Raw genomic sequence first — 21,183 nt, 5'->3', positions numbered from 1 at the left:
TTTTCACCTGTACTGGTGGTTTATTTACTCAGCATTTTAATGGAAGTCCGAGTGAAAGGAATGCATTTGATGGCGTGTATGTTTATGTAGCAAAAGCCCTGTCTTCAGGGCAGACAGGCTGACGCTGAGCTTGACAGTGTCATGCAACAGTGTGCCACTAGATTTCTCCCTCGCTGTCCTTTCTCGTCAACATTACTGTTATCCAACGCAGTCTGACATGACTTACATGTCACAGTCCTGATGCTGTGGCAGGCGTTCTACTGGCCTTTTCGGTTTGCTGTCAAACACGATCAGACTAGAGAAGAGGAAGACATGAGAGTATGTCACAGCTGAGCAATTCTTCATATCAAAATCATATAATCTTATTATATGACAAAAGCCAGTTCAGACTTGTTAAATGTTCTGTTTTAGTGTTCACAATGAGACCGTGCTTAATGTTTCCCTTCAGTTATGCCTGTTTGACAAAAATCCTAAACATAAATGCGTATAAAGTTTTAGTTTCCGGTTGTTTAGTGTCAAGGTCCCCCGAGTTCAGGAAGAGGTCGCATTGTGTGATGGCTTATTTATAACACACAATACAGCTACGGAACACAATGACTTTGTGTGGTGGTGGTGGTGGTGTGTGTGTTGGGTGACTGGGTCAGATGACAGCTTTGGCAAATAGCAGCATAGTCATAGCGACCTACAGTGGCAGCCTTATCAGCTCGGGCTCATATCCAGGCGATTTCATTGGCCAGGAAACCCACTGGTGACCACTTGCCACAAGCACAGGGTTTGTGGGAGAAAGTCAGATGTCTGAATGAGAAAGATATGCACGTGGATGGGCCTGTGGTGGCATGATTAATATGAATAATGAACTGTCAAGCCTTATGTAAAGCATTGTTTGACCAGATGTTGAAGATGAAGGGCTGTCATGTATTGCTCATTAAATTATGGTCAAATTAATATAACTTTTTTTTTTTACTAAAATGCTTTTAGTTTCTGAATAATTATATTTAAAAAAAGAAAGAAAGTAAAATGTGTTTCACAAAGGGACTGTCTTTATGGCAGATCTTATTCGCAGAGCCTCCTGCGGAAGACAAAGCTGTTATTTTAAAATGTGTTAAGAAGTTATATGAAACAAGTTTTTCACCCCTTCAACAGTATGTTTTGGGTGGGAAATCGCATTTGCACTGTATAATAAATAACATAAAATAATGCCAAACAAACCACAGCTTGAAATATTCCTTATCCAGCTATGAGAAGATCTTACCATTCTTTATTGCCGAAACTTTGCTTACCATATGCTTCTGTGTACATTACAATGATCTTTCATAAAGCTATTATAAAAAGCTGTTGGAATTATTTTTACACCACCAAAAAACTCGCACATTTCAGAGAAAATTTGATGACATACATTGCCTCATATGCATGAACGGTATGCTAGTTGGCTTAAATGTGGTTATAACAAATGTACTAACAATATAATTTGTAGGATCTGCCGCAGAAACTGAGAAATCAATGCTTTTCTAGTGCAGATAAGGGTTGGTAATTAAACGCCAAAAGACACTATAATTGAATCCTAAGTGGATCTTTATGCTTGCAAGCAGGAGTCATGATCAGCTAATAGAGATGACTGCTAGAGGAACTACTGCATCAGCTTTTATAGTATGCTACTTTGGAGATAAAATATGCACAGTAGCCTATAGCAGCAGGAACCTTGACCTTGAAGACACTTTCTCATCTTAGGACTCATTGTTCTTATCTTATCCATGTTTTTTCCCAGCTGCCACTACTCCTCCGACTCTTTCACACGCTCACATCAATATCTAGAGATACTTTGTTAATTTCACAGGAAAAAAAGACACAGGCTGAGTAAGGCCTCTACCTACAAGATAAACTATTTTACAAATAGGCTACCTTTCACAACAACCTTGAAATTTTAGTACCATTGCACACTTATACAGTATGCAAAGGAAGGCATAATCATATTGGGAAACACACGGTCAAATGTAAAACACATGAGTTTAACAGGAAATGTGATGATAACAGGAATTTCCATTGCAAATCACTCATACAGCAGATACTACTGATCTTTAATTTTAAATTTCATTTCTCGCCTATTTCATAGACCAATGGGCCTATGATACAACACAAGATGCCATTAGAATAATGCTTTCCTCCCTTTTTCTGCTGTGTCAAATGGAAATGAGATTACAGTTAAACATACAATAAACATATTTAAAATCACAACAAAGGCCAAATCTAAAAGTGACTCTTAAACTTCTATATCAAAAACTAAATACTAGCCTACTGTAAACAAGAAAAAAAGGGTGAAAAAATCATAAAATAGTTCTGTCCACTTCTGCAAAAGTAGCCTATATATGATTAGTCCAGGGCTTTAGCCTATATTAAGTATTTTGCACAAGGAGGTGGCAATATTTAACATAAATGGGTTATGTTGTGGTTGTATTGTCTAAGAAAAAGTTACTTGTCATATTGTATATTATAGCCAACTACATTATGAAAAGAATTGTAATCTGGTTTCAACAACTTCTTTATGCTCTCTAGGCAGCACAGCATTGTGTTTGGCTAGTGGGAGGAGAGACACCGGGAGGGGGAGGAGGAGGAGGAGAGACAGGACGGAGCAGTGAGTGAGGACAGGCGCGTTTGTTCCCCGTGTGCTGCTGGCTGCCGGCGGTGATTTCATGTTGAAGCAGCAGAAAGCGACTGAGGAAAGCAGCGAGCTCGTCGTGGCACTCTGAATTCGGATTATATTTATTATCTGCCCTTAAAAATGTGTACTCCGTGTTGTATCTCGCAGGTGAGGAACCAAATCTCGGACTTCCTACTGTTTTTTAATTGTCTACCGTCTGTGAAAGATACAATGAGCCGTTACAGTTCAGCGTTATGCTGGGGGGTGACGTCGACTGTTGTTTCCTTTTTTGTTTACTCTTTGTGTCCATATGTAGCCACTCACCATAAGCTAACGCGAGTCACTGTTTTAAAAAATAAATAAAATCGCGGTTATTCCAAACGTTCACATAGGCATAGGTTATTGTCAGCCAGGGTAATTCATTTTATAGCAACGTTAAAATAGCCTACTGTAATTCCATCGGTGAAATGATTGAATGACTTCACTGCAGAAACGTATACAATCGTAGAAAGACAAAGAGATGAGTCAACGAGCGTAGGCTACAGCGAGGAACAGACTATAGCCTGCTGCTATCAGAAGTCTCTTAGTGGCTTTACAGATGTGTTATAGAGAAGCAGTTTAATGTTGTGGGTTGACAGTACTCATATCCTATGGGGCATTTTTGGATATGGGTGATAGACGTTGTGTGTGTTTCTTATTATCTTACAGTAGGCCTTGTGCACATTTGCACTTTTCACAAGAAGAAACATCATGGTCCCCAGCTCCCAAAAACTTAAGGTCATTTCTCGCTATTAGCCTATTTCTTCTATCACATATAGGCCTATATGTTATAGGCCTACCCAAGTCTTATGGTTTTTACTTTTGTGTTTCAAACAATATTGTTTAGGGGTTCAGAATAGCTTTCAAATGACTAGGCCTATACATTGTGAAAATGTGTTTGTTTGTTTCAAGAGGGGAACATAATATTTTCCATTGTGGAATCACTCATTGTAAACCCTATTATGTAGGCCTAGCCTACTCATATATATATAGGCTAATGGATGGCCTAATTGTAGAGCTGAAACAATGACTTATCATGTGTTGTTTGGAAAATAACACCAATGTTGATTCTTTATTAATTATTTCTGGATGCTTGATTGAACAAAAGGAGCCATTTGAATATGTCAACGGCTTCCGAAAATTTGGACGGCTATTTCATTACACATGTTTGACCTTTTCTAAAAAGATCAGTGACACATCATTTGCAAATTAGCAGATAATGGTAATTTGGTTGTAACATTGTTTGTGTGTATCTTAATATTTTGAGGGCTCTAAGTAATATAAAGTTGCGGCGGTACTTTGAAACAGCAGCCAGAGGTCCATATACGTATGTGATATCGTGCTGTTTGGAGTGTATTGTGTTATTTTCCTGATTGTATGTGTTTTCCTCTGACCTGGGGTAAACTAGTGTACTTGGTACGTTTGATCTTGTATGGATGAACAAGTTGGTTTGCTGCGTGGAGTGATTACGTTTTCATTAAACGTTATCAGCTCATGGCAGGGCAAGTTATACCATGTTACCTCCCTTGCTCTCCCTACACTAGGTTTCAACTACAAATATGCAGTCCATGGTCAGACTGACAAAGTACACTCTTCACTCTATTCGGTGGTGAATGTCTTTTTTTTTCTTCTTTTTTTTTACTAATGGATTGTTTTGACCACAGGGTCACCACAGTGCTGAGCTGTTATGGTCAATAAGTTAATTACACAGACACAATGCTTACTTCTGTTTCCTGTTTTTTTATTTCGGAGAACGATGGAAACAGGGAAGGATTAAGAGAAAATGGAGGGCAAACAATACGTGGTGCGCTAATCCCTGTCACGGACACCCCATTTAGTTTTCTCGCCCTCTCTATTCATATGTACATTTATAATTACATTTTCTTGCCTGTGCATATATGTGCCCCTATAGAGGCGAAGTGTTGCCACATTGATGTGTGGTGTGTTAATTTCCTCTTTGGCTCATAGGTGGAAATGAAGGGAGGGGGGGCGTTGTTTGGGTTAGTATTGGAGAGAGAGGAGCATGCATGGTGTGGGAGCAGCTCACAACATAATTCCTCAGTGGGAGAACAAGGATGTATGCCATGTTGTCATGGGATAGGGGGTAGGCTGTTGGATCAAGGTTTTTGACCAAAGCGCTGCAAGTGTTAGCTGTGAGAATGGAACAGGACTGGAAGCATATGGGTTTCTGTTAGCAACCATCTACTGGCACAGGCTATCTTTGACAGGGAACATGTGTCAGGAGGACCTAGAGGATAGCTTGTGTTCGGCAAGATAAAAGACACTTGGGTTGGACGTGAAGAACTGAACTGACACCCTGGCATTTGTGGATGACGTGCAAGCAAAACGCATTTTAACCTTGCACACAACTCTCTCAAGTAGACCAAGCTTTTTCAAATGTTTTGGCTAGTTTGCCTCGATCAGGGTGGTGCAAGATAAAAAAATGTGTTTGTCGAGAAATGGGGATTTGAGGGCGGTGTATCTGAGAAGAAGATGACTGCAATTCATAAGAATGCCAGTTGACTGAAATAGGATGTCGTACATAAGCAAATATTGTGAAATCCTGAACTTATCACTAAATGTTTACCTGCAGCCCAGAAACACTCACACACACTTCTTGAGTACTTGTTGCAGAAGTCACAGCACTGAGGCTGTTTTATCCGAAAAACAGGTGTAGATATGGCCCCCAAACATCCGGATAGCTCTCCACTTTGTCCCTCATGCGATTTGAATTCCTGGCCAACTGTGCCCATGTGCGACATCAAGTCTGCTATTTTCAGCTTCCCTTCAGGAGTTTTTGCCGTGGTCAGCAGCAGCCACAGGAGGTTGTTTTCTCACACGGACAACATTGGAAATATTTAATCTCATTTGTCTCCATCCGAACTGTGATACGACAGCCATTATGTCTTTCTTCAAGCTCCCCCTTAGCGCTTCTTCCCATGTCTTGTCTGTCATGTTCTTTTTCTTGTGCTGATGTAATCATGTGAAATGCCAGCTTACACTTTGCATGGGATGCATGACATCAGTTGAATTGCAGTAAGACTAGTTAGGAACATCATGAAACGGTGTGCAGTTCTTCATTACTGAAGCTTTACACTAGTAAACAATACACTTTGGGAAGTGAAGCAGGCCTCTGGGTAAACACAGCATGACGTTTGATATGCCCATTGATCTGATAGGGGATGGTATTTTGACTGTCTTCCCGTACTTGTTTGGTCTTTTTCTTTAGTTATTTTTGTGGCTTACCTCTTTGTCTCTCCAGGGATTGTTTCATTTTGGGGCTTTTTCAGCTCTTCACTGCACCTCTGTTCTTCTTTGTCTTTTTTTCTGTCCATTGGACTTAAGTTTCTCTCTGTTGGTTGTAGCTAGGGGTCTGTATTTGCCAAGAAAGAAGCAAAGACCTCCTTTTGTGTATAGGAAACAGAGCAGTGATACATTTTTGCTGTGTGTATACAGCTGCCTAGATATATAGACAATAGTGGAGCTGTCACTCACGATATAAGGGGAAATGGAGTAGGACTACTGGGTCTGCAGCTTGCGCCAACCTAACCTTGTGTGTGAAAAATATTCTGCCTTCAGTGTTATTGTTTTAACATGCCCTTTCCATTTTTTTTCGCTCTGCTTTTTACATCTTCCTCCGTTCAACACAAAGCATTGTTGTAATTTGAGTTAAGAGGGTGTGTCTACAGTTTCGACTGAGCCCTTGCTCTGCCACGATTCATTGTGGTCAACTCTATCCAGTCCCCGCTATCATTAAGCTGTAACTAACAGGGAATTTCCGCAGTTATATAGCACCTACTCTATCAGACTGTATAAGATGTGATGAATCAATGAACAACCACAATAATGGTTGGAGTCATATACAGTGCAACCAAAGATGCAGCATTGGTTTGAAATTGTTGCCACATTCTCCCAACAAACATACATTCAGCATCTCAAATCAGCTGATGCAAGTAGTTTTCCCTTCTGTTCAAACATTGGGAGGGGGAATCTGTCTCACAGACACAGGAACATATCTTTTTCTTTGTTGCTTGGTGCCAAATACTGAAATTCCCCATGTAGTAACAATGGTGCTCGGTTTGTTCTTTAGGTACTTTTTCCAGATTTTCTCAGATGATCATGTCCTCAATTCGTAACATGTGTAAACTTTTTGACACATCTCCCTGGCTGGTTGACTAGCTGAAGGAGAAAACTGCCTCTTTATGTGTCAACCCACTCTTTATTCTCCTGTGCTGTGCTTGCAGTGTGGTTACAGTGTGTGACCTATTTTTGTGGTTGGTGTGTTTGTATTGCGTAAGCAGTTGTGTCTGCTTGGCTATACATGCTCCAGAGTTTTACCCCAATGTGTTTTGATGTAGGCGACTCTCGACATTTCCTTTTTGTTAAAACTGCGATCCTTTTCATCACTTTTGGTTTCAGATTAAAGAGGAGAAAAAATGGTTATTATCGTCATCAATGCTCTGATAAACAGCAAACAGTGGTATCCCAGGTGCTGTCTTAGGAATGTGACTGTATCACATGTGTTGATGTAAAGCTAGCATCCAACTGTCAGAGAGTCCAGACTAATGCTGTGTCTGGCTGATGGCTGCGTGCGCTTCATTTCGAATGGCATCTGGGTCCATTTCCTGAGGGTATTCTTCTCACTGCTGTGTCCTGACCATCCTCTCCACTTCCTTTGAGCAGTATCGTCTTTCACCCCAACTCTTAAAACAGCTGTAAAGTATAGCTGAGCGTTAGGGAGTGAGTGATTTAGGGTAAAGGGCAGCAGCTTAACAATGAAAGGGTGAGGTAGCAGAAAATAGGGGAAAAAAGGGACAAGAGATTGACGACAACGACGAGCCAACAAGTAACAGGGTGGGGGAGGACGGAGGAAATGAGAGGAAGAGAGAGAGAGAGAGAGAGAGAGAGTGAAAGAGAGCTAAGGGCTGAGTGAGGAAGAGATGGGCCTTTGTCTGTTGAGAGTCCCACAATCCCAATGTAGTGTAGCTTGGTGCCTTCAGAGGAGGGTTGTGAGAGACTTGGCAATTTTAAAGTCGGTTAAAGCTGGACTAGGTTATACTTAGCCAGTGGCTAAAGTGCCTTATATGCAGTAGAATTGTATGAGGATTTCTGAGATGGGTGGCTACCTATGGTGGCTACTAGTGCAATATGACAAACTAGTTGGGGGTTGATACCGAAGGAGTAGGGGTGTACACTGCAGACACGCCGACCACCTGTCGACATGTTGGTGGGGGCAGTGGACGAGGGGGGTTGGATGACCCATGAAGCATTTAGTGTTGGTTACCATGGCTACTCTTGTTTTATCTGTGTATAGTGGAATGCCCCTAAACGTTCCCCTCTCTTGGTTCCCCTCCCTCCATCAGTTCTGCTGTTGACCCCCTTCTTGCTGTGTGCAATCCGCCAGTGAAACACCCCCTTAACTAATGAAATCTAAACACCCTCACAAATTAAATTATCCCGTTTCCCCCCCCCTGCTTACTTTCAGTCCGTTGTGGTTAATTAATCGCCCATTGAGAAAGACATGTGGGTGCAGCACTGACAAAGAATACGGCTTATCCTCTTAAGCTGTGTGTAGTCAACTGGAGACCAGGGGGCCACATACATAACACTTGTGTTTAGATTACTGGCTAGATGTCTGTGTGCATAAAAGCAGAAATGTGCACATGCAGCCTTGAAGGCAGAATTTCGAACCTCTTACGCGCTCTCAAGCACTGGTATTGTGTTCATGCGGCCTATGTCCTTAATGCCCACTTCAACAGTTATTTATGAATGGAAATTAACAAACCCCTTTTGAATCCTGATTAGGAATAATCTGGTCCCCATTCTGTTTTTAGCCGTTTGATCTGACATCAAAGCATCACAGAGGACTTGTATGTGTTGCCTACAAACGTTAAGCAGCTAGCATGAGAGTAGACGGAAACAGAAACATGTTTGAGCTTGGTTTCACATGCAGAACTGTTTAGAGAAACTTTTAAACAACAATACCCTGCATGAAAAAAGGCAAGGCTATTATTAACCATTCTTTAGCTCAAGTTAAAAAAAATTATTAATGATAAGTGAGTCATGTAGAAAAGACCATCAGGGGAAACCTCCTGAAAGGGAGAGCAGGGAGGCATGGCCATGTGGGCAGAGAAGCTTGATCCTGAACATGTGCCTGTGCAGATGCACGAGTCCGGAGCATACCACACACATTAGTGGCAGCTGGAGCGGAACGCAACACATCAGACAATGTTGCACGCTGGCTTAACTGCATCAGAAAACCCCGGCCGGATTGCAGACCCCCAGTTTAGGACAGACAGGGGCTGAGATTACGTTAAGACTGAAAGGCAAATTGAAGTGATCTTGCATGTATAAAAAATGTATTATCTATCACCAGAGGATCTGTATTTAAATCCCACATTGCCAGGATAAAGTTAAAGCTACATAAGGTGTGTTCTTGTGGCCTTCGGGTTTATGAATCTGACAATGCTCATAAAAAATTAAAGTAGTAAATTAACCTACATGAAAATAAAGTAGTACAGATAAATAAAGTATACACCTTGAATTCTAAATAATTTATTGTATATATTACAATGTGAGGTACTGTGCATAATATTCTTTGTTGTTGAGATTTATCTGAACTAAGTACATCGGATTTTGGATTATGCCTTGGTTATGATTATACTTTCTTATACAGTATATATTATTGCCCCCAAAATAATTTAAAATTAAAAAAAAAAAACAATAACAACTTTCCTTCTTGAAAAATGAATCTAACAATGTATTTGAAACATCCTTGAGTGCGATTGGGGACATTTGTTGCCTGTCATTGCCCCCTGTATCTCTACTCTCATTTCCTGTCTTGACTGACTCCTAAGACAAAAGTGCAAGAAGGTGAAAAGGTATTGCAGAGATATATTAACACTTCAGTCACGGAAGAGAAGGACTGTTTTTTGGTGGCATTTACTGCTCCCTTTTGCTTAAGGCTAAGGTATGTGTCCTTCAGTCAGACAGAGATATCATTAGACTGTACTGGATTCCCATTAGATGTGTCTGTCTCTAACGCAGTCATGATAATTGCCAGTTGGTGGGTCAGCCGTTGTTACAAAGTCATAGCCCATCATTTGCTCCCTCTCACCTAATGCCAAAATGACAGTATAGTTGGAGACAAGTTGTCTATGTAGCCTAAAAAAAGACTCGACCATGGTTAGACTAGCCTTAGCATGAAACCCATATAAACATGGGGAAAGCATACAATGGAAAACGGGGCGTTGAAGCCCACCTGCAGTGTGCCACACCTCTTCTGTAGACCGCATCAGAAGAAGTTGACCACACTCACCACAGTAGTGTGTGTTCTGCAGTCTGAGGAGTGGGGAGGTATATACAAGCTGGGTGGGGTGGCTACAGAAATACACTCTGGTATATAATTATATAGCTTACTCTTTTCTAAATAGAAATCTGGGCTTGTCCTTTTGAGACTGTTCTGCTGTATGAGGGCCTTCGTGGAAGAAACAGAGTAGGCCTCTGTGAGTGTGTGTATTCATTTTCAGACAAGAGTTGAGACTGCAAAGGAGGGGGAGGGATTTGCCCCCTCGTGATAGAAACGATGAATGCGCAAAGAGACAGTCAGACGTGTGTGTTCTACTGCAAAAGTTGTCAAAATTGTGATTTGGGGCTGTACAAATGGACTATAAAACATTAGACAATTCCTCTATAATCGTCAGTATTTGAGTATCTTGGCTCCAAGTATAATGTCTTGAATTCTCACTAAAGGGATCTTTTATTTTCTGTCTTGTCTATTTCTGTTTTTATCTTTTGTCCACTGCTCACTGTCTATAATTTTACTGTTGCAGAACTTTTACAATTATTGAATGTTAGACGTCTTCTAATTCATTTAATCAGCATTTTTTTGCCTCATAATGATACTTTTTTGTTGTTGTCCCCTTCCAATAATTTCAATGTTCAGCCCAAACCAAAGTGCCCCATAAATACATCATGTCTGTGTTGGATGGCTTATAATGTTGTAGAAAATTCACAAAGAGATATTTTTAATGTTTATCCCTTCCCTCCCTGTGCAGCTGGCCTGCTGCTGCGGCTCGGCTGCCTGCTCCTGCTGCTGTAACTGCTGCCCCAAGATCAAACAGTCCACAGGGACCCGCATCATGTATGCCCTCTACTTCCTGCTGGTCACCATCATCTGTGTCGTCATGATGTCCCCCACTGTAGAGCAGGAGTTGAAAGACAAAGTAAGTAGTACACAAATCCCATGCAGAAGAGAATCATTCAATTCAATTGTAATTCAATTTAAAAGGATTTATACTGGAAAGGCATTAGACATGCTTTGCCAAAGCACAACAACAAAAAGACTATGACCACAAAGAAACAAAGAAATCACTCTCTCCATATACACACATATTGTGTAAAATGGCAGAATATTATGTATTTCAATTATTAATTTGACGAAGACAAGAATGCAGGAAACAAACAGAACACATACAGTGACCCACAGTTGTGTATGTAATGGAATGACTGCTGGCTTCTTGGAGGACGCTTGTTGTCAAAATCACTTTTTGTCAAAAGCAGTGAATATCTCCTCACAATGTGCTACCTGTCCATACTGTGTGTGCACTAAAAAAAAATCTGGTGTTGATTAATACACAGCCTATGCTCTGTAAACTGGTATCTCACCAAGGGTACGTAAACAAAGGGGGCCACCTTAGCTAGCAACATACCCATTTACAGAGCCTAGGCTGCGGATTAACACTGGAGTGCACACACAGTACGGTCAGGTATAGCAGATCGTGAGGAGATATTCACTGATTTGAACAGAATCGCTGTCTCCACAGACATTACGGTTATTGGGCTGTATATGATTTGGTCTTAACCATTTGGTCCTAATCTTCAGGGAAGTTTATTTCTGTTTACCAGTGAGATGTGACTCAGAAGAATCTGAAAATGTGAAATACGATTTGTTTTAATATTTATTTAAGTCTGTTTTAAAGTCTTGGCTTTTTCTTTAAAGTTGTAATGCTGCCCATGCATTGCAAATGGCTTAGATTAATGAATAGAAGAGTGGGGGGTCGGCTCAGAAGCTCTAGTAACCAAGCCAACACTAGCCTCAATACTGTGACCTTTTACACGTTTTGGCCTTTCACTGTACTCTCCTCAGGCTTCACTTTGCAGAAGTTGGCAACTGTAAAATGTCTGTTACCATATCACATATATTTTGAAATTGTGCTTTCGTGTCAGGTGAGCCAACCTTGGTGTTTATTACTCTCTGCTACAAATTGTCTTAACATTTCAGGGAATATACTGGTATCACCTGTTCAACTCTAACATTAAAAATTGCTACTGGCAAATCAGACATATGACTATTTCACCTGGAGATCCCATGTGTATCTTCCCAGTAGCAAGACCAGGGTTGTGGAGTCAGGAGTTCAGGCTGGTAGCTTTTTGTATTTTGGAAGTTGAGAAATACACTAGTGGCTTACTGCTAGGTCTTTTGATCTTTACAGCTTTCTTGTCCCCCCCCCCCCCCATGTTACCTCTTTGAAGCATCATAACGTAGGATTTGTGCCAGACTGACTCTCTGTGGTTGTTTCTGAAAAAGTCCAACTCAACTGGGAGGCTTCTCTGGATGCTGTTATGGTACAATATACTGTAGTTTAGTTGTCGTCCACCATCTGTGTGAGTCAAACGGTAGTAACAGTTTGGTGTAAGAGATGATGTCCTGACACATCACCTTTTCATCCTTTCGTCTCTTTTAATATTAATAGCATAGAGTATTTGAGCCTGAAAAAAAGATGTTTGATGTTCGGAGGCACTGCACAGTACGTACAGTGTGCATATAAGCATACTCTAGGCTAGACAGAATAAACAGAGAATACTGTTTCTATAACTGGGAAGAAGATCCCTCAGGGGACTGTGTTACTATGGCAATGGCCGCAAGCTTTCTCAACTGAGAGCGCTTATTTGCTGACAGCAATATTTTTCCACCAATCTTCTTCTGCTGTGTTTTTCTTTTCTCTTTTTTCACCAGTGTCTACTGTACAGTGATAAAATGCCTCCCTACCGTGTGAGGAGAACCTTTTTAAAAAGCCCAACCAGGCACAAAATGGCCTCTGCTAGCCCCACACAAAGCCTGCTGGGTTACACACATAAATATATACACGTATACATGCACACTGTCAGTCACACACTGAGCTCAGTGGGAAGTCCCTGCAAAGAGAGCAACCATTGTGAGTATGAGAGTGCCGGTCTTTCTCTCAAGAGATTTACAGCTGTCTCAAACAGCCGGCCCCTTTCCTTCTTAATCACTACACCATGGACATGCTAATATGGTCCTCAACATTGGACAAAAGCTCCAAAATGGGCTTTTTTACTCTATGTTGTGATCTGGCTCTGGACTGTGCTACCCACTGAGGTGACAACTCAATCCGCTGGTATCTCACCCATGTGTACCACTTCAAGAACCAAAAGGCCAATAACTCGAAAGCCAACTCAAACCATTCATTATCTGAAACTTAAGATATAAACTTCTGTCAAAAATGGATTTCTACTTTCAAAAAGCAGCTCATGTACTTGACTTTTGATTCACATCTCTGCAGTCAGGGGGCATCAGACAAGGGAACAAGATATTTTAAGCCTTCATTCCATGGTTATCATTTCAAAAAAACGTCTCTTCTGTTGGCACCGAGCCACTGAAGCACTTCCAATTTCCTGAATTGAATGCCACAGCAGAGTCCTTATCTACTTTATTGACTTTTTTTTCTTCATGCAGCTCACTGTGGGTCAGAATACATTTTAAGAAGTGTATTTAAGATAAATCTAGCAACCTTTCTCTAGTGCTTGCTCTGATTTTAACTCTTCCCAATCCCACTGACTCGCTGACAAAAGGCGTTTTAATTTATTCATCTGAGTCCTTTGTTTGTGTACACTGACAGTTAGTTGTAAGGCCCCCTCTAACAGCCTGTAGAGAAAGAGGGCTTTATGGAGAAAAAAAGAGGAGTTGTTGTTGCTGCCTGTTCTTCTTTCTGCTCCTTGAGAGGCGTGACGCTCAGAATAGATGCTATTGGGCCTTTCTCTAAAAGTTTGCACTAGACAAACATGAAGGTTCAACACCAAAATGATCTAATAAAAGTATTTTGGCTTTGTGATTTTTTTTCAATCAGATCCCCTTCTACGGTGCGCTATGTGAGAAGGTGAACGCAGGGGAGTACTGCAAAACTCTGGTTGGATACTCTGCCGTGTACAAGGTGTGCTTCGGCATGGCCTGCTTCTTCCTATTCTTATGTATCTTCACCATACGGGTCAACAACAGCACAGGCTGCAGGGCGGCCGTACATAACGGGTAAGAAGGTCTTGTTTCTCTTTTTCTATGCATCTATTTTTTCCTGTCGGTTATTAAATGATATTCATTCATCTATAAGAGTTTTCCGGAACACAAATGTGCCATAAACACAAGCCCCTGTTACACCACATCACCAGAGGCATTGGATTCCTCATACTATATATTTTGTACATTCTTGATTTTGTATGTTATTATTTTAGATGTTTTGTGTGATTTTATGTTTCACTATTTTTTAAATGTACAACCTTTCAACTTTATGATTGATCAGGTTCTGGTTGCTGAAGTTTATTCTGCTGGCGGGTTGCTGCGCTGGAGGCTTCTTCCTCCCAGGAGAGGAAACCTTTCTGGAAGGTAAAGCAGTAGGACAGCTGCAGCAGTGCTTGCAACAAAAAAAATGGAGACACAGTAATAAAAACAGATATATATGTGATGCATGGTCTTTTCATTTTAAACAATTTCCACAGTATGGCGCTACGTAGGAGCTGCTGGCGGGTTCCTTTTCCTGGGGATCCAGCTCATGCTGTTGGTGGAGTTTGCACACAGATGGAACACAAACTGGTGAGAGCACCATGTCATTTAGTCTCATCCCATCCCGTTTGAGCCAGTGACTCAGAATCTAGCTCCCTCTATTCTGTGAGGTTATTTGGATAACAATAAAATAACCCCAAGGAAGGTGGGAGTCATGAAGTTTTGTGTGTTTTTGTGGTTTGGGGGGAAGGCTTGGCACCTGGCCCGGCCCTGTGCAGATTCACAGGATGCATATGGTTTAGGAGTGTGCACTTCATTTCCCCTTCCCTTTCCCACACAGACACATTCATACCACAGCAGATTGTCTCTGAAAGCTTTATTGGTTAGATAACCCACTGCCAGTACAATACACCGAAACCTCTCAATATATATTACTGTGTGCACTTTTACCCGCTTTTTTTTAACATTTCCAGACTAAGTGAAAATTTACATGAGAGCACTTTAGCAGCCATAAACTTGTCTGGTCTCCTCGGGGTACACACACAACAAACTCACCAAACATAACATTGGCTTTCTTTGAAATGTGTTCTTAGGCTTATCATTCCTGGCTGTTTTCTTTGCCTTATTTCACGTTGTTCTTTTCTACTTATTTAATTTGCTTCACCCTGGTTAATTTGTTTCCCCTTTCTGTTGCTGTGTTCCCTCTCTTCCTCTTTCTTCCTTTCTTTCTGTCTGCAGGAGTTCAGGAGTGAAGCATAATCGGCTGTGGTACGCTGCTTTGGCCTTTGTGACTCTGGTGCTGTTTACTGTCGCGGTGGGAGCCGTAGTCCTTATGGGTATCTTCTACACACACCCCGAAGCCTGTTTGCTGAACAAGGTCTTCTTGGGCATCAACGGCAGCTTGTGCCTCATCGTTTCCCTGTTGGCAATCTCCCCGTGCATACAGAAACGTGAGAACCAAGCACATCAGCTAATTCAACTATGTTATACAAATACAATTACGAGCTTTAGATTTAGGATATAGGTGGAGTTTGTATAAGGTTATTTGGCTATAAGAGAACTTCACACATTTCAGCATATTTCAGATACATCGAACATGGTATTTGTTTTTTAAATGCATTCACATAAGATCAGGAATCTCTTTGAGTTGAGAGCTATTCGTAATTACATCCTATGTTCACCTTTGTATCCTTACAGTGCAGCCCACATCAGGCCTATTGCAGCCAGGGGTCATCAGTGTGTACGTCATGTACCTCACCTTCTCAGCCTTTTCCAGCAAACCGAAAGAAAGTGAGTATGAACAGGGACCCATCTTCCACCTTGAAGTCACATCTATGAATATATATATATATCGGGATTGAAAACTACAGTTATCAAGTTGTTTTTTGCCCAACCAGAGTGATACAGTGACACGATAGTAAAAGCAAAACAGAGTGTTGTTGGCTGAGACCGAAAAAAGAATTACGGCAAAACAAAGTGCACATTTAATTGTTTAGAGAAGCGTGCGTTTCACGGAAGCCATGTAGGCTAACAGCCGTTCTTGCATTTTTTAAAATGTCATTATCTTACCTATCTTTTCCAGCGAAAATGAACAACAGAGGAAACATCCTTTTACGTTAACAAGTTGAGATACTCATGATCTCGAGATAATGTCATTTAATATCATAAGTAATAAGAGGAAGTCACCTTTCATTTTCTCCTGATCACAGAAAATAAGCCGTGTTTACTGAATTACCAAGATAATTCATTCACTTGTTTTCAAGAGATAACAGCATTAAAATAATGCAAAGTGCGGAGGCTCCCGGCTTCCGTTGTTTTTTTTATTATTGAGAAAGTAAATCATTTATTACATTAGTATTGATAAAAAGTGAGTAGAAGATAATAGTTTGACAGTCTATCAGAACTGCAGTTTGGAAGTTTTTAATTAAAACATAAGGAGATTATAAAAAGGGTTGATGCTCACATCATGACATAGTGAATTTTAACAATACATATTGGTTGTTAATCATGTGCTTAATGAACCTGTGATAACTGTAACAATCAATAACGAGAAACAAAACCCAAATGCAATTTGAAGCCTTTCTAAGATAAACCAAAGAGATCTTCTTGATTCAATTGTCCCTGTTTAACTGTGTGCTTTAGAGAGGGTTGTGATTCTCCAGAAAATAATTACTCTGTAGAGTCTGAGGTGCATGTCAGTCATAGTATAGGTATAGTGCTCCTGTTTTCACATTAGCTGTCAAGATAACATTCTATATTGACATACTAAGTAAGATAATCTTACCATAAATATTTTATGTCAACAAATTCCTCATGAATAATGAAGTATATACTACATAATGTTATTGAGGATATTGGTGCTTTTATACTCTCTCTCTCTCTCCTTGATTTCCCCTTTTCCCTCCTCTTGCCGCTGCTAACACTGTGCCAAAACATACACACACTCTCTCTGCCTCTTTCACAATCTCCTTACAATACTTCCTCTACTTATTCTCTCTCCTGATCCATCTCTGTCTGCACATTCTTTCTCTCCAGCACTGGTAATAGATGGTAAGAACACAACGGTGTGTACCTTTCCTTTGGACTCGGGACTTGGGTCGGAAAGCGACAAGAAGATTGTCACAGCTTTTGGAACCATTATCCTGTTTTGCTGCATCCTTTACTCCTGGTAAGACGTACGCAAATACACACAAACACACATTACCTCTCTTGCTTTTCCTTTTTTTCCAAATCACAATGTCCATGCACATACATTCTCCTGTAATATATCTGTTTTTTTAGTGTTGCGTCATGAAATTTATAGAGCTGAGAGATTCTGCAAAAGGCCACAATTCAAGCCTGTTAACAGCAGATCTGTTAGAAACAATGTGGAATAAAAGTGATTTTATAGCAGGCTGTAGCGACAGGGACAGGGGTAGTTTCTGATTGGATGTGACTGTCGAGAGGCAGAGCATGATTGGCTCTCTGGCTAAGCTAAGGGTGTGAGGGACAAGAACTATGGCTTTTTGCGTGTGTGTGTGTGTGTGTGTGTGTGTGTGTCTGTGTGTGTTCACATGTGTTTTCTATCAAGTGGAGGCATCATGTCTCCTGTGGCCGTTCCCTGAAGAAATGGGGACTCTAGTCTGCAGCAATCTGATACTGCTAATTATTGGAAAAAAATACATAGTGATGGAATAACAACCTTTTCTCTCTCTCCATCTGCCTTTTATATCTCTTACTCTTTCCCCACCCTCCCTCTTAGCTTGACATCCACCACCAGGCGAAGCTCCTCAGCGCTCCGAGTGTGTAGGAACAGTGAGCCAGAGACTGAGGTAATGGCATAAGCATTCAGATCTCAATAGGTGTGTGAGTTAATATAATATATATAGACCAGTTAAAACCTGTATGTTTTTATTTATCCTGCAGAGAGCTCGCTGCTGTTTCTGTTTTGGAGATGACACAGGTGAGGAAAGGCAAACAGTTTCTCTGTACTATCACATCTTCTTTCCCCTCCCTCTGTCTCCCCCCCTGCTTCTCCAGCCTGTTCAGTGTGTACTACGCATACGTCCCCAGCCGTGGTGGTGTTTGCACACACAGAGGGGTTGTGCTCATTGCTATTCCTCAGCTAGATTGAGGAATGGTGAGAAAGTATTGGTCAGCAAACATAGATGATGTCACTGTTACTAGGAGGTTAGTATGACACAGTGAAGCAGGACAAACAGGGCGATACAGAATTGTGGGTAGGCGTACACTGCCCCCTACTGGAAATAAAACACCATTATATGCTATGCTGGCGTATGTAACACATGTGCTGTTGGGATATTTGGGAGTAATACATGATTAATATGAATCAGTACGGAATGAATTTGGAATAGGTCGCTTATATTTTCTTGTCATCACTAACCTCAACTGAAGTCAGTGTTCCAGACATTTTCTCAATCACCCACTTCCTCTTTGTACCATTTAATGTGTGCTTTTTAGATGACTATGATGAGGAGATGACTGGTACAGGACAGAATGTGATGTATGATGAGAGAGAGGCAACCATCTACAGCTACACCTACTTCCATTTTGTCTTCTTCCTGGGATCCCTCTATGTCATGATGACCGTCACCAACTGGTTCCAGTAAGTCTTGTTCAGTTTGACACACTCTCTTGATAGTGGTGCAATGCTTGGGCATATATTAGTGTCATTATGTACACACACATTCGGGCATGTTTGTTGTTTGCTTAGTAATTCACAAAGCCCTTTAACACGAGATGGAGGTGGTCCACAGAACTCCGAGGTCACGTTAACCTTTTCACAACCTGCCATGTGCTGGTTAATACAGTCAGCTCACCAACAAGTCCAAACAATCCAGTAACACAGGAGATGATAGTTTGGCATGAACATAGATAATCTCTTCATTCAACAGATCACCAACTTGAAATAAATACATAAAGCTGGTTTCACAACCAACACTACAGCAGTGCATATTGGAAAGTATCCCATCAGGAATATGTGTTCAATTAACTTTAAAAATGTATCAGTAACAGTATCAATATGCATGTAGGGTTAAATGATACAATATACTTGGATGATGATGAGTCAATAGTCAGATTTTTCCCTCAGGAGTTGGTAGAGCAATACAGACCGAAGAAGGGGTATGTATATTTGACACAATTATCAATGAATAATTGAGATGGTTATGTAATTTGTTAGTTATCTATTTGCAAAACCAGTTTCCTGTGTCAACCCAAAAGGTGGCTAGAATGGATATTTATTTACGCTGCTTCACAGTGGCATCAAAAGGCTATTGCAGGTTTGAGACTGTTTTGTATTGTTAATTAAGGTCAGGAGGATCACTCTTGACTGTGTGCTTCGCTGTGTTTTGCAGTTATGAAAGCCATGGGATTGAGAAACTGTTGGACGGGAGCTGGTCTGTGTTCTGGATCAAGATGTCCTCGTGCTGGGCCTGTCTCATCGTCTACATGTGGACCCTCATCGCACCCATGGTCTGCCCAAAACGTTTTGAGGCCTAGGAAGACACCACAGTCAGACTATACTCTGACTCTTGAGGGTGCGGCCAAGCAAAAACAAACTCTTGCGCTGAGCCAGTGGACCAACCCCCCACCACCCCTTTTTACCTTGAAACACAACCCTACACTACCCTCAGCATTCGAAAGGGAGGATTATCTGTTGCCTTTTTTCATTTTATACGCTAGTGTTTACCTTTACTGTGTTCTACACCATTAAGATATTAATTCGTAATTTTTGTTATCTTTTACTACCACTTACTCCTGGAGTTTTGTATTACTCACAGGGTTTTTAAATTACATTGTGAAACATGAGAAGCATCAAACCAACACAGATTCCTCGATCATGTCTGATTTGAAAATATGTTTTCTGTGTGTGTGTGTTTGTGTGTGTGTGTCAGATTTTTTCTTGGATTCTCACTCTCAGCCAAGCATTTCATTGTGTTAAGCTGGACCACAAAGTCTATGTATTTTGTGTTAGACGTTGTTACAAGATAAATTGTATTATTTGAGTGACTTAAGTAATCGGAGGTCATTTTGCAAAGGGATGTGGTGTTAGTTGTATTAGATGTGTCTCAGACGCTCTTTAAAAACGCATCTCTCAGGCCCAGAAGTAAGCTGTATGTCTAGGCTTTATGTTGCGCCCTTTTTTTTAGAAGTTTTCTATGCAACGTATAAAGCTGTTTTTAATATGAAGACATCCAGTGTTGTGATGTTTTTCACTTAATCACAATGTTAATGTTTCAGATTTGATTAAAGCCAGTGCTCCCTTTGAGCCAGATCTTTTCTTAGGAAAATTCATTGTCATTTGTTCAACCAGTTCCAGTTATCATTGTTGTTGTACAGGGCAGTGCTCTTCAAATCAACCTGCCTTACATACGATTGATGTTAGGAGAGTGCCGCCTCTCTGGAAAAGCTGCAGTGACATAGATGAAGAATGTTTGCCAAAGGTAGATGTCAGAAAAAACACACGAAACAAACTATCAGATTGTTTGGTCAAAGAAAAATATAACTGAGAACATTATGTATTTGCATGCACACAGAGTCAGTTAAATCAGCTGTTTTCTGTACAGTTGTAAAGGCTTTTGCCTCGTCTTTGTAACATGTGCTAGCTCATAATAGTGGTCAGAATAAGGTAGCATTAGTGAATTATTCAACACTGGATGTTGAGTTTGATGACAGAATGAAAATCACACAGGCACTCACCTGTGTTTTACCTGTGTAACTTTTTTTTTTTTTTAATATTGTATATAAATGCAATATATACCTATTCTCAGTGGCAAGTTGTTTGTTTATCATTCATTATCAGCAAATCAGTGTGTTCTTCTTTTGTCTAATTGTATTTCTAACGTATTTCATAATAACTTATTAGTACATTTTGGCAAAAGATCTGTGAAAAAGTTTCATTCTAATACTGCTTTATAAACCTAAATATTTCTTTCATGTGACTTGTGTTTTTTGGAAAACAATTCTGCATTTTATTAGGGCCCAAGCACAGAAATGTGCGAAGACCCTATTGAATACCCTATCGCTCTGCAGCTTTGATATCAAGCTATAAAAAGAAATCCCAAATCAGTTAGCAGGACCCACTATGAAGGCTGTTTACTAACATGACATACACAGAAATACTTTTTTTAGACACACCCTCACAGAGATGTGGGTGTGATGTAGCTCACATGTCCACAGTCTTTCAATAAAACATCCATTGAACGCCATG

The 21,183-nt window shown here is 40.6% G+C and overlaps 1 protein-coding gene across 1 annotated transcript; it reads left to right on the top strand.

Annotated features, from left to right (window-relative positions):
- The first annotated feature begins 2,665 nt into the window (after positions 1-2,665).
- serinc5 (serine incorporator 5) lies at positions 2,666-21,164 on the top strand. Its single transcript, XM_080039083.1, has 12 exons — positions 2,666-2,803; positions 10,732-10,899; positions 13,825-14,003; positions 14,272-14,354; positions 14,468-14,561; positions 15,210-15,421; positions 15,669-15,761; positions 17,007-17,139; positions 17,713-17,782; positions 17,877-17,913; positions 18,432-18,576; positions 19,328-21,164. The coding sequence occupies exons 1-12, from the start codon at positions 2,777-2,779 to the stop codon at positions 19,470-19,472; spliced, it is 1,386 nt and encodes a 461-aa protein (XP_079895209.1). The 5' UTR covers positions 2,666-2,776; the 3' UTR covers positions 19,473-21,164.
- The last annotated feature ends 19 nt before the right edge of the window (positions 21,165-21,183 follow it).

Source organism: Ammodytes marinus (assembly GCF_949987685.1).
Source record: "Ammodytes marinus genome assembly, chromosome: 2".
NCBI classification, from domain to species: domain Eukaryota; kingdom Metazoa; phylum Chordata; class Actinopteri; order Uranoscopiformes; family Ammodytidae; genus Ammodytes; species Ammodytes marinus.
Note: the sequence above shows the minus strand (reverse complement) of the source record. Positions and strands in the feature narration are given on the sequence as shown.

Coding starts and splice junctions, on each gene's coding strand:
- serinc5 (XM_080039083.1), top strand. CDS start 2,777: ATGTGTACTCCGTGTTGTATCTCGCAG. Junction 15,762..17,006: donor TTCCAGCAAACCGAAAGAAA/GTGAGTATGAAC, acceptor CTTTCTCTCCAG/CACTGGTAATAGATGGTAAG. Junction 18,577..19,327: donor ACCGTCACCAACTGGTTCCA/GTAAGTCTTGTT, acceptor TGTGTTTTGCAG/TTATGAAAGCCATGGGATTG.